An 11,054-nucleotide genomic window follows, 5' to 3' on the forward strand; every position below is an offset into this window, starting at 1 on the left:
CACACCTCCATATGCACAGATACACCTCCATATGCACAGATACACCTTCACATGGGCACACACACACCTCCACATGCACACACACCTCCATATGCACACACACTTCCACATGCACAGATATACCTCCACCTGCACACACACACCTTCACATGCACACACACAGCTCCACATGCACACGCACACCTCCACCTGCACACACACACCTTCACACGCACACACACGCCTCCATATACACACACATACTTCCACCTGCACACACACATCTTCACATGCACAAGCACACCTCCACCTGCACACACACACCTCCACCTGCACACACACACCTTCATATGCACACACACCTCCACATGTACACGCATACCTCCATATGGACACACACACTTTCACATGCACACACACACCTCCATATACACACACATACTTCCCCCTGCACACACACACCTTCACATGCACACGCACACCTCCACATGCACACGCACAGTTCCACCTGGACACACATACTTCCATCTCCACACACACACCTCCACCTGCATACATACATTTCCACATGCACACGTACATATTAGACTCAAGATGAGAACTTCTTTAAGAAAGCAAGAAATGGAGAGATATTAAAGCAGAGTAAGGGCGGCAGGGGGTGTAAGGGAGCTTCCCAGAAAGTCACATTCTATTTATTCATAAGCTGGGTCTGTCTAATGGTATTTTGGACATTCCGAGAAAGATGCTAATCTCAAGGGTGAGAGGGGAGCAAGGTCGGCACGAAGAGCCAATCTCTGTTTCTCAGTTTTTCAGTATTTCAGCTGAGTAGCTACAGCTTCCCTGCCACTTTGTTGTCCCCTCCCTTTGTAGACTTGTCCCTTTTGCCCAGGTAGGGGTTTTGTTCTTCTAGCCTGGAGTTTTGTGTAGGGTGTATGTGTAGGGGAGGGGGCGGGGAAGCCATCAATGAGAGCCAGTTTTCCAGAGAAAGGGCAGTGACCAGTTTTCCTATCCTTTCTCTGGCTTTTTCCAACCAGGCCAAGTGGGACACTTGTGAGGTCTTGAAATTCCACCTCTCTTTAGGCCCGAGACGCCATGGGCCCTCTCAGCCAGACGGCCTGGACGTTTCCATCTCTTGTAACATTTCCGGTCTGTAACGGTCTGGGGGTAGAGGAGGGGGCTTGGCTTTGAGGTCTGCTTCCCTCAGTGAGTTTCAGGGTGCCTGGGGGAGGCAGGAAGTGGTATCTCACAGCTCCTGTTTTGATCTTGTTTGGCTTATTCTTCTAACCATGGGAGCCAGGGGGTGCCCCCACCCTTTCTGCTTCCTGTGTTACTCAGCTGGGGCTTGCAAAAGCAAAAAGTGTTGCCAAAAATAATTTTTTAAAGTGCCTCCTGCTATTAATGTTTTTCCTAACGTCTCATGTGAGGGAAAGCAGAGAGTCAGGGATTTGGCATCTACAATAAGCACAGGGCTTTGTGACCGATGGAAGACGTGGAGAAAGACTTCTACTGTTTGAGCTTTGAAGTAACTGGTAAAATGCTGCATTCTGCTGTGACCTGTTCATTGTCAATCCACAGGTCCTGAAATCAACTGGCTCTACACCTACCTCCTCTGGTTCACATCTTCCGCTCCGCACATTTGCCTTTGCCCAAACTCTTTCTATGCAGAATGCAGTCAAACCTACCAAGTTTAAGGTTTATCTTGCTATATTTTGGGAAGAAAACAGGCCTAAGGCAATATTCTTAAATTTTTCCCAGTCTCCTACCCTTTTGGGGTATTTCCTCTCTCCCCATTCCATAGTATGGCTTTAATCCAATATTTTACCTCTTTCAACTGTTTTTGTATTGGCCCAACCCCAGATTACTTTTCCATTCGTGTTGCAACGGGAGACAATTTACGATAGCCCCTTCAGTGGGGATGAAGGGCCACCCAAGTCTGGAGCTTGAACAAAACCTCTTTCCATAGCTTTGCTTTTCTGGACTCCCCAAGACGTCACAAAAGTCGCAGCCAAGTTGTTGCAAATGGGGCATGTAGTTTGCTGGTCTGAGCCCCAGGGCTCCCCACACTGAAGCCCAGTGTTACAGTATGTGGGAAGAAGCACTTTTTACAGGCCTACTGCTGACGTTCTAGGCAGTTAGACCCCGGGACCCCAGGGCTCAGAGGGCATATAACCCCCAGTGAAGAGAGGAGCAAGGCGGAGGCCATACACACCTGGTGCCGATCCGAGGTCTTCAGCTCCTGCTTCTGCGTGGTTTTCCCCTGCCTCTGATCTGCTCTCCAGAGACACCACCACCTCACCACGGAAGCACCAGCCCACAGCTCATCTCTCTGCTCTAGTAGAGGTTGCTTAGGGCTTGCAACCAATCCCCGCTGCGCTGTCATCTCAAGATCTTAATTCCACGATGCAGATCTTCACACCCAAGTCTGCCCTGCTCTCGTTTTTGTATTGCACAATATTGAAAGCTTGCTTTCTCTGCTAGTAGAGCTGTTTCTGCCCTGAAGGTTGGACCCTGTTCAGGGCCCCAGGGTCTATGGTATCCAAAAGGCCCAGAGAGACAGTGGAGGGAGCTGATCCTTGGGGTTCTAATAGGGAGTTTGTGGTGAGTTCTCAGCATGTGAAGTTGTAAATTCAAATTTATGAAGGTCAAATGGCAAAAATAAAGGTCTGAACTTTCTTCCCATTATTTTCCCCAGATACCACAGTTTGGGGCTATACTTTTATTGAAGTTGAGGCTTTCATGGAAGAGATAGAGAGTTGAATTGCCTTATTTTAAGGGAAACAATAGCTGTTAACTGAAAAAGTCTGAGACTGTTTTTCTTTAAAACTGGAAGCTAGGGGGTTGGTGGGGAGGAGGGACGAAGAAGAGAAGGGTGAGGATTGGGAGGGGTGAGAAGAAGGGAGGGAGAAAACCACAACCAAGGAAACTTCTGCTCTTGGGCTGGAGCATGGGGTGAAACTCCTCCTTGGAGACAAACCCAGAAATGTCTGTTAATATATCCCCCCTCATTCCCATAAAACTTGCTTTGATTCAAGCTCTGGTTGTGTCTTACCTGGGATATTACAAGACTCTCAACTCCCCCAGTTCCAGCTTGGAGCCAGGGTTCTTATTGCTACAAGTTAGAGAATCCTTGAAACCTCCCTGCCCTTTTTTTTTTTGAGACAGGATCTTGCTCCGTTACCTCATGCAGGAGTACAGTGGTGCAGCCTGGACCTCCTGGGCTCAAGCGATCCTCCTGCCTCAGCCTCCCAAGTAGCTGAGACTATAGATGTGTACTACCGTGCGCGGCTAATTTGTTTTTTTTTTTTTTTTAAAGTAGAGATGAGGTCTCACTATGTTGCCCAGGCTGGTCTTGATCACTCAAGTGATCCTTCTGCCTTGGCTCCCCAAAGTGTTGGGATTACAAGTGTGAGACACTGCATCCAGTTGGAAGTTAGAGAACCTTTTAAGACACAGATCTGATCATTCACAAGTCATTTCCTCAGATAGTAATTGCATACTTTCTAAGGATGAGCCAGACATTGCTAAGTGTAGAACTCTAAACCTCAATAAGGCATAGTTCCGTTCCTACTCAGCTTATTACCTACAGCAGTGTTTCTCAAGCTGGGTAGCATGCATTCTAATGGATCTGTGATTTTATATATTTACATATATGGGTTTCCTTTAAAAATGGGTCCATGCATTATTCAAGTTTGAAATACCTTGTTCAACAGAAAAAGTTTAAGACCTATAATTCTAAAGACCTGTCCGAGATCCTTTCTTTGGCATTACTTTGACATACCTTCTTTTCAGCCATACTCTCCATACCCAATTCTTTGCCATACATAGGCCTGTAATCATTCCAATTCCTTTACCTTAAACACTCTTCTACTTTCTGCTTTTTTTCCTCATCATCACTCTTGCTTCTCTACTGGTGAGCTCCTACTCATCCTTCAAGATTCAGCTAAAATGGTTTCTTTCCTTTATTTTTATTTTTTGAGACAGAATCTTGCTCTGTCACACAGGCTGGAGTGCAGTGGCACAATCTCAGCTCACTGCAACCTCTAGCTCCTGGGTTCAAGCGATTCTTGTGTCTCAGCCTCCCGAGTAGCTGGGACTTCAGGCATGTACCATCACGCTCAGCTAATTTTTGTATTTTTAGTAGAGACAGGTTTTCACCATGTTGGCCAGGCTGGTCTCGAACTCCTGGCCTCAAGTGGTCTCTCCACCTTGGCCTCCCAAAGTGCTGGGATTATAGGCATGAGCTGCCGTGCCTGGCTAGGTTTCCTTCCTTTAAAGCCTTCCCTATTCCACCTCAGGCAGAATAATTGCTGCCTTCTTTCTCTTTTCCCTGCATCATGCTGTATGCACTGCTGCTATAGCCTTATTATACTGTTTTGGTGTTATTTATTACATGTCTCTGTCTTCATGGCTGGACTGTGAGCTCCTCAAGAGTTAGGACCATAATGCTTTTTGTCCCTGTAGCACAAGACCCAGCACAGAGTTGGAACTTATCAAATGACTGTCAAACAAATGAGCAAGATGATCTCAATTTAGTTCAGGACCAGAAACCACCTCACATGCACAGCTGTCTGCCAGAAGTTCCTACTCTCAATGAAAATGACCTAACAGTCAGGAGCCCTGACCGTGGTTTGAAAAATCCAGGTACAATGTCTGACATGAGGAGCAGGGCTGAGCTTAGGAAGTCTTTTTTTACATCGCTGCAACTTCTCAGTTTTGTTCCATACTCTCCCATCATCTTTCTTTCTCTGCTCAAGCCATCTTTGAGGTAGGGTGAGACGTCACACAGGCCGGTGAGGTTGTGTGCTCCGTCTCTTTCCACCTGGTGCTTTATGCTTTGGTAGTGTCAAGCTGCTTGTAGCTCATACTAATACATGAATTTATAATATATACTAATTTACAGGTTTCAACATGGGGATTCTGAGGAACCTTGGGAATCCCCAAGACCCTTTTAAGGGATGAGCAAAGTCTTACTTTTTCTAATGACGTATTTGTGTAAGACTGAATTTTGCTTTATGTTTAAACCAATAGAATGAATACAGAAGTAAATAGGAGAATCTAGTTGTCTTTTTTTCAGCCAGACATTAAAAATATTTGCAAAAGGGTAAAGCAGTGACACTCCTGTCACTAATTTCGTTTTTGAAAATGGTTCTTTTTCTTTTTCTTTTTTGAGATAGAGTTTTACTCCCGTCGCCCAGGCTGGAATGCAGTGGTGCAATCTTGGCTCACTGCAACCTCTGCCCCTGGGGCTCAAGAGATTCTCCTGCCTCAGCCTCCCGAGTTGCTGAGACTATAGGTGCATGCAAATGCACCTGGCTAATTTTTTGTATTTTTAGTAGAGACAAGGTTTTGCCATGTTGCCCAGGCTGGTCTTGAACTCTTGAGCTCAAGTGATCTGCCTGCCTTGGCCTCCCAAAGTGCTGGGATTACAGGTGTGAGCCATCGCGCCCAGACTGTTTTTCTTAAAACATGTAATTTAGATTAGCATGAAATATTTTACTATCATTTTAAAATTAATAATTCTTTCTCAATTTCTGTCTTAATTTCTTTCTTCTTTCTTCTTTCTTTTCCTTTCTTTCTTTTTTTTTTTTTTTGTGAGAGGGAGTCTTGCCTTGTCACTCAGGCTGGAGTGCAGTGTCACGATCTTGGCTCACTGCAACCTCCACCTCTCGGGCTCAAGTGATTCTCGTGGCCCAGCCTCCGGAGTAGCTGAGATTACAGGTGTGCACCACCACGCCTGGCTAATTTTTGTATTTTTAGTATAGACAGGGTTTTGCCATGTTGGCTGGGCTGGTCTCTAACTCCTGACCTCAGGTGATCTTCCTGCATTGGCCTTCCAAAGTGCGGGGACTTACAGGTGTGAGGCACTGCGCCTGGCCAACTGTTTTAATTTCTAATATGGTAAATATAAACATTTCTTATATATTTTCAATAATTGAAAAAGTATAAAGGAATCCTGAAATAAAAAAATTGGAGAGCCATTTTATTAGACTGTGTCATGCCTTTAGTTTTTTTTTTTTTTTTTTTTTTTGAGATGGATTGTTGCTCTGTTGCCCAGGCTGGAGCAACAGAGGTGATCTCAGCTCACTGCAACCTCCGCCTTCTTAGTTCAAGTGATTCTCCTGCCTCAGCCTCCTAAGTAGCTGGGATTACAGGCATGTGCAACCACACCCAGCTAATACTTTTGTATTTTTAGTAGAGATGGGTTTTCGCCCTGTTGACCAGGCTGGTCTTGAATTCCTGACCTCAGGTGATCCACCCACCTCGGCCTCCCAAAGTGCTGGGATTACAGGTGTGAGCCACCATGCCCGGCCTTGCCTTTAGATTTTTGCCTGTACCCCAACTAGAATACTATTTCTGCTTCTATATTTTCCTGGCAAATGCTTATATAAGCATTCCCCTGGCTCTTTTCTTCTCTGGAGTCACTCATTCTTTCTTGTATTTTCCTATATCTTGAAAACATTTCTTTTGTTTTTCATGTTTTTGTATTGTTTAGTCATGTGTCTTTCTTACAAAACCATGAGCCTTCTCAAAGCAAGAACCCTATCTAAATAATCTCATTATTTCTAGTGCTAGTCCAGTGTTCCGTATAGAGGACATAACCTATGAATATTGTACATTGAATGGACCGAAATCAAAGGCCTGAATTTTAGCTCCAGATCTGCCACTAACTAGCTGTGTGACTTTTGGCAAGTTACTTGACCCCTATGAAACTCAGTGTCCTCCTGGGCAAAATAAGAGTATTAGACCAGATTGTCTCTAAGGTCCCTTCCCACTCTGATATTTTTATTTGGACTGAGTGTGTACATGGCATGCTAGTTTGGATAAATATCGGTGTGAATCCCATACAAAAATATTTGGCATTTACCATATTCAGTAATATAAACTATGTTGGGGTCTTCCTTCATTCCTTCCAACAAATTAAAAAATGGGAATTCTTGCCACTTTTGGTTCTGGGTCTTCCTTGGATATGTAGCACCATGACCCTCAGGTGATGACCCATATATTTATTGTGACCTGTTTGACTTCTAGGTCTGAGCACCATCACCCTCATCTTCTGCCTCTTCCCAGCTCACTTTTCAGTAGTGAGAAAACCCTTTCTCTTACTGTGATGATATGGAAAGAAAAATGAGATGGGAACACATAGAAGCCCATGAATTTTGTTCAAAAAAAATTTCATTCCCTTACCTTCCAAGAGCTGTCAGAGGCCTGAATCAGAGTGGACAGTAGGTCTTGGAGAATCACCATTTTCTGTTTTAGGACCAGCTCCCTTTGTAGGGCCTCCTGGGGATGCGGGAACAAAGTGCAAGAGGGTAAGATTAGCCTGGAGGATTGGGGGTAGGTGGGTGGAGGAACTGAGGGGAGAGGTCACATGCCACTTACTTTGAGGTAATCGGAAAGCTGGATGATTTCCTGGAGAGAAAGAACAAGGGTATTCAAAATGTCTCTAAGTCCCCTGAAACCTTGTGACATAAAACCTACACCTGGGTTGGCTTGTGTAGAGCAAACCTCTTCTGCTTTGGCTCTGACAGGGTCCATTTAGTCCCCATGTCTATGCTCAGTACCCCCTTGCCATCCAGGAAGAAGATGCCCCTCCATCCCAGCCAAGTTTATCATGGAATTCCAGAATGTCAGAGCTTAATACTTTCTGATTCGACCCCTTCAAAGTGAATATGTGCTTACCTTATCCAGAACTGCAACTCCGTAACTGGAAAGAGAAGAAATTAAAAATAATGATAATGGACCAAAGAATCAAGTCAGGAGGCAGTGGGTTGATTCCTTCTGAAATCCCTTCTGAAGAGCCAGTAGGGTGGGGAAGGGCTTCCTCTTTCTTAATTAAGGTGGACATGAAAATTCATTGTGTTCTCTCTAGAGAGGAATGAATGGGATGTGAGAGGGTTAGGGTCAGGAACTCACTTGGTTTGCTGACTGGCATCATTCTTAATTGTTGGTCCTTCTGCCTTTGTCTGAGTACCTGAGAGATAGAGGATAAGTTGATTTAGAACTTATGGGAAGGAAATGAGGGAAGTGGGAAGGGGCAGGGACTCTCCATTGCCAGTGAGCTGGGACAGCTGTCTGAGGATTCTCTGCAGGCCCTGTGGAGGGAGGGAGGCTCTGCTCTTACCACGGTGGTGTTTGGGTGGCTTCTTGATGGGAGGGTCCTGTGGAGGAAGGCCCCCAGCCTGTGAGGAGAGGTGGTCAGTCAGATCCCTGCAGATGCCTGAGGGAGGAGGATGCTGGGCTGGAAGGACCTCAGAGCTGGTGCCTGCCACCTGGAAGGCAAGTGGGGAATGCTGAAAACCACTGCCTGGAGCCTCTTGAAAGATTCTCTTGATGATTTCAGAAGGAAGAACCAACCATCATGTCTGTTATGGACTGAATGTTTATTGTCCCCCCACCCAAATTTGTGTGTTGAAATCCTAACTCCCAATGTGATAGTATTGGGAAGTGGAGTCTTTGAGAAATAATTAGGTCAGAGCAGGGAGCCCTCATGAGTGGGATTCGTGCTGTTATAAGAAGAGACATGAGAGCTTGCTTTCTGTCTCTGCTCTCTGCCTTGTGAGGACACAATGAGAAGAAGACCATCTGCACAGTGGGAAGAGTGCTCTCATCAGACACCAGATCTGCAGGATCCGTGGTCTTAGACCTCCAGACTCCAGAATTGTAATAAATAAATTTCTGTTATTTAAGCCACCCAGTCTGTGGTAATTCATTACAGGACAAGGACAATGTTTCAGGTCCACAAAACCAAAGTAGCCCACTCAAGCTTTCAGAGCCACACGGGCTTCTCCTGCTCCTGACATCCTTGTCCTGACTGGCAGGAATGGTCCTCCTCAGGCCAGGCTTATATGGAGCTGTACTTTTCTCCAGTTTTTCTCTCTAGAATCTCTAGTTGTTTTTTGTTTGTTTGTTTGTTTGTTTTTTCCCCTCTCTCTCTCTACCTTGTTTGGTTTTGGCCATTTAGATAGCCAGCATGGTGAAATGGAAAGAGAACTGGTCTGAGTGGCCACTAAGGGGATCTGGGTTCGGATCCCATCTTTTCTAGGTCTCAGTCTTCTGTCTGTGTAGTGAGGAGTTTGGAATAGATAATCCATAAGATTCCTTCCATATTCGAAGGAAAACTTCCTTTCTCTTAGTAACAGCTAGAAAATCATTGAGGTTTTATGTGAAGACTAGGGAAAGTGGGGAGTTGTGGGGAGGTTTTTTACTTTAGTAAACAGTTTGTTTTCTTTTGCAACTGGGCTCTGGGATCATTGCTCTGAACAGTATCTCCTATTGAGCATAACAGATCCACTAGTTAAGAAGCCCTAATGGAGTACCCACTCTGGGTAGGACACAATGCCAAGCATTTCCACGGAACATAGTGGACACATCCCTCCTGTCAACATGCTCACAACCTCAGTAGGAAGACACAGATGGTTTGCTGGCCAATGTCATCTCAGCATACCCTGGCTTTTGCCAACACTGTTCCTTTCCAGGCCAGACTAATGGGCCCTCTAAGGGTTACACAATCTTGGAAGATTTTAACCTCACAAGGCCCGTAGACAGCAGAGGTGGCCTGGAGAAGCCAGGGAAGGCTTCCTGGACCAGATGAGGCTGTAGCCGAGTGATTTAATAGAATTGGAATGACACCAGAGAAAGAGAGAAGAGTGGGCACAACAGCCTTGCAGACGAAGAGAGGACAGATATGTCTGTGTGTGTGTCAAAAGGATTGGCCTGTGTACTTGGCATATAATAAACTTTCAGTAAATATTTGGTGACTGATGGATGAATGAATGCTATAAGATAGCTGTGGAAGATATGTGTATATTGCCTAAGTTTGAACTGATATAGGTGTTAGCTTTGGAATTATTTTTATTTGTTTTATTTTAAGTTTTTTAGAGATAGGGTCTCCCTTTGTTGCCCAGGCTGGAGTACAATGGTGTGATCATAGCTTATTGCTGCTTTAAACTCCTGTGTTCAAGTAATCCTCCCATCTTTGCCTCCTGATTAGTTAGGACTACAGGTGTGCACCACCATGCCTGGCTAGTTTGTAAAGTTTTTGATAGAGACAGGGACTTGTCTCTATCAAAAAACTGGTCTCGAACTCCTGGCCTCAAGTGATCCTCCTGTCTTGGCCTTCCAAAGTGCTGGGATTACAGGTATAAGCCAACATGCCCAGCCTGGAATTGTTTTTAAAAATTATTTTTTTCTCTCTTACAAGTCAAGTGCAGAACAAAAAGAGCTAAACAAACAAAAACACAACAGCAAAAATCTCTGAATAAGTAGCTGTTGGCAACTTTACTATAAGAAGCTCTTAGCAACTTTACTATATGACTGAGGAAGAAGGACTTAATTTAGATCACTTTTAGCAACCTTGAGCCCACCCACCCTCCTTGTCCAGAGAGGGTCCCGGAGCACAGAGCAGTATGTCCCTTGACATGGCCCACCTGCTCTCTGGGAGAAGAGATCCTGCTGGCACAAGACAAAGGTTCCTTGAGGACAGTCACCTGGCCTGGCCTCCTGGAGGGCCCTTGCTCCCTGGCCTGGGGACGGTGCGCCTTGCCTTTCTCCTCTAGCTCCAGGTTCCTCCTCCTGAAGAACTGCTGCAGTCGAGCTCTCTGGAGCTGCTCTCTCTGCTGGATCCTCAGCGTCTTCCCCACCTGGCGGCAAGTGGTCACATTGGGACGGCAGCGGCGGCTTTCACGGGTCTCTTGCCTGCGCTCACACTTGGCCTCATAGCTCTCAGCCCACCGGGCCAAGCCAGGGGAGGGCCTGGGGTCTGGGCTGATCATGATGACCTCCAAGCACCTGTTGCGCTTGGCTTCCCGTTCCTGGAATAGATGCCTGGATCTGCCAAATGCCAAGAGGGAGGAGAAGGGGAGGGGTCAGAAGATGGGCAGAAAAATGACTATCTCCCTAGACCAGGGGGCAGAAATAGCACAGAGTTCCATCCATGTGGGTTGAAAACTGAGGACATGGTGGTATCAAACTGGGAGTCAGGACTCTTGGGCTCAGTCTCTAATGAATTAATACAACCTTATAACAGCGATTTCCTGCTCTTCTCTAGCTGATGTTTCCCCTTTGTAAAGTAAAAC

At 45.7% G+C, this 11,054-nt stretch overlaps 1 protein-coding gene across 3 annotated transcripts in view; it reads right to left on the minus strand.

Moving 5' to 3' along the window:
- The window catches only part of TRAF3IP3 (TRAF3 interacting protein 3), a 22,461-nt gene extending 11,655 nt beyond the window's left edge, over window positions 1-10,806 (minus strand). Inside the window, exons 1-6 of one of the 3 annotated variants that reach the window (XM_011975821.1) lie at window positions 10,407-10,806; window positions 8,102-8,249; window positions 7,894-7,951; window positions 7,660-7,684; window positions 7,360-7,389; window positions 7,165-7,260 (exon numbers count right to left, since the gene is read on the minus strand). In XM_011975821.1, coding sequence (XP_011831211.1) covers window positions 7,165-7,260; window positions 7,360-7,389; window positions 7,660-7,684; window positions 7,894-7,951; window positions 8,102-8,249; window positions 10,407-10,751 — 702 coding nt within the window. In that variant the 5' untranslated portion in view covers window positions 10,752-10,806. Of the gene's footprint in view, window positions 1-2,188; window positions 2,518-7,164; window positions 7,261-7,359; window positions 7,390-7,659; window positions 7,685-7,893; window positions 7,952-8,101; window positions 8,250-10,406 lie in introns of those variants that run through there. The other 2 variants (XM_011975822.1, XM_011975823.1) reach the window with 2 other exon arrangements.
- Window positions 10,807-11,054: the final 248 nt, after the last annotated feature.

Source organism: Mandrillus leucophaeus, unplaced genomic scaffold (genome assembly GCF_000951045.1).
Source record: "Mandrillus leucophaeus isolate KB7577 unplaced genomic scaffold, Mleu.le_1.0 Scaffold159, whole genome shotgun sequence".
Classification (NCBI taxonomy): Eukaryota; Metazoa; Chordata; class Mammalia; order Primates; family Cercopithecidae; genus Mandrillus; species Mandrillus leucophaeus.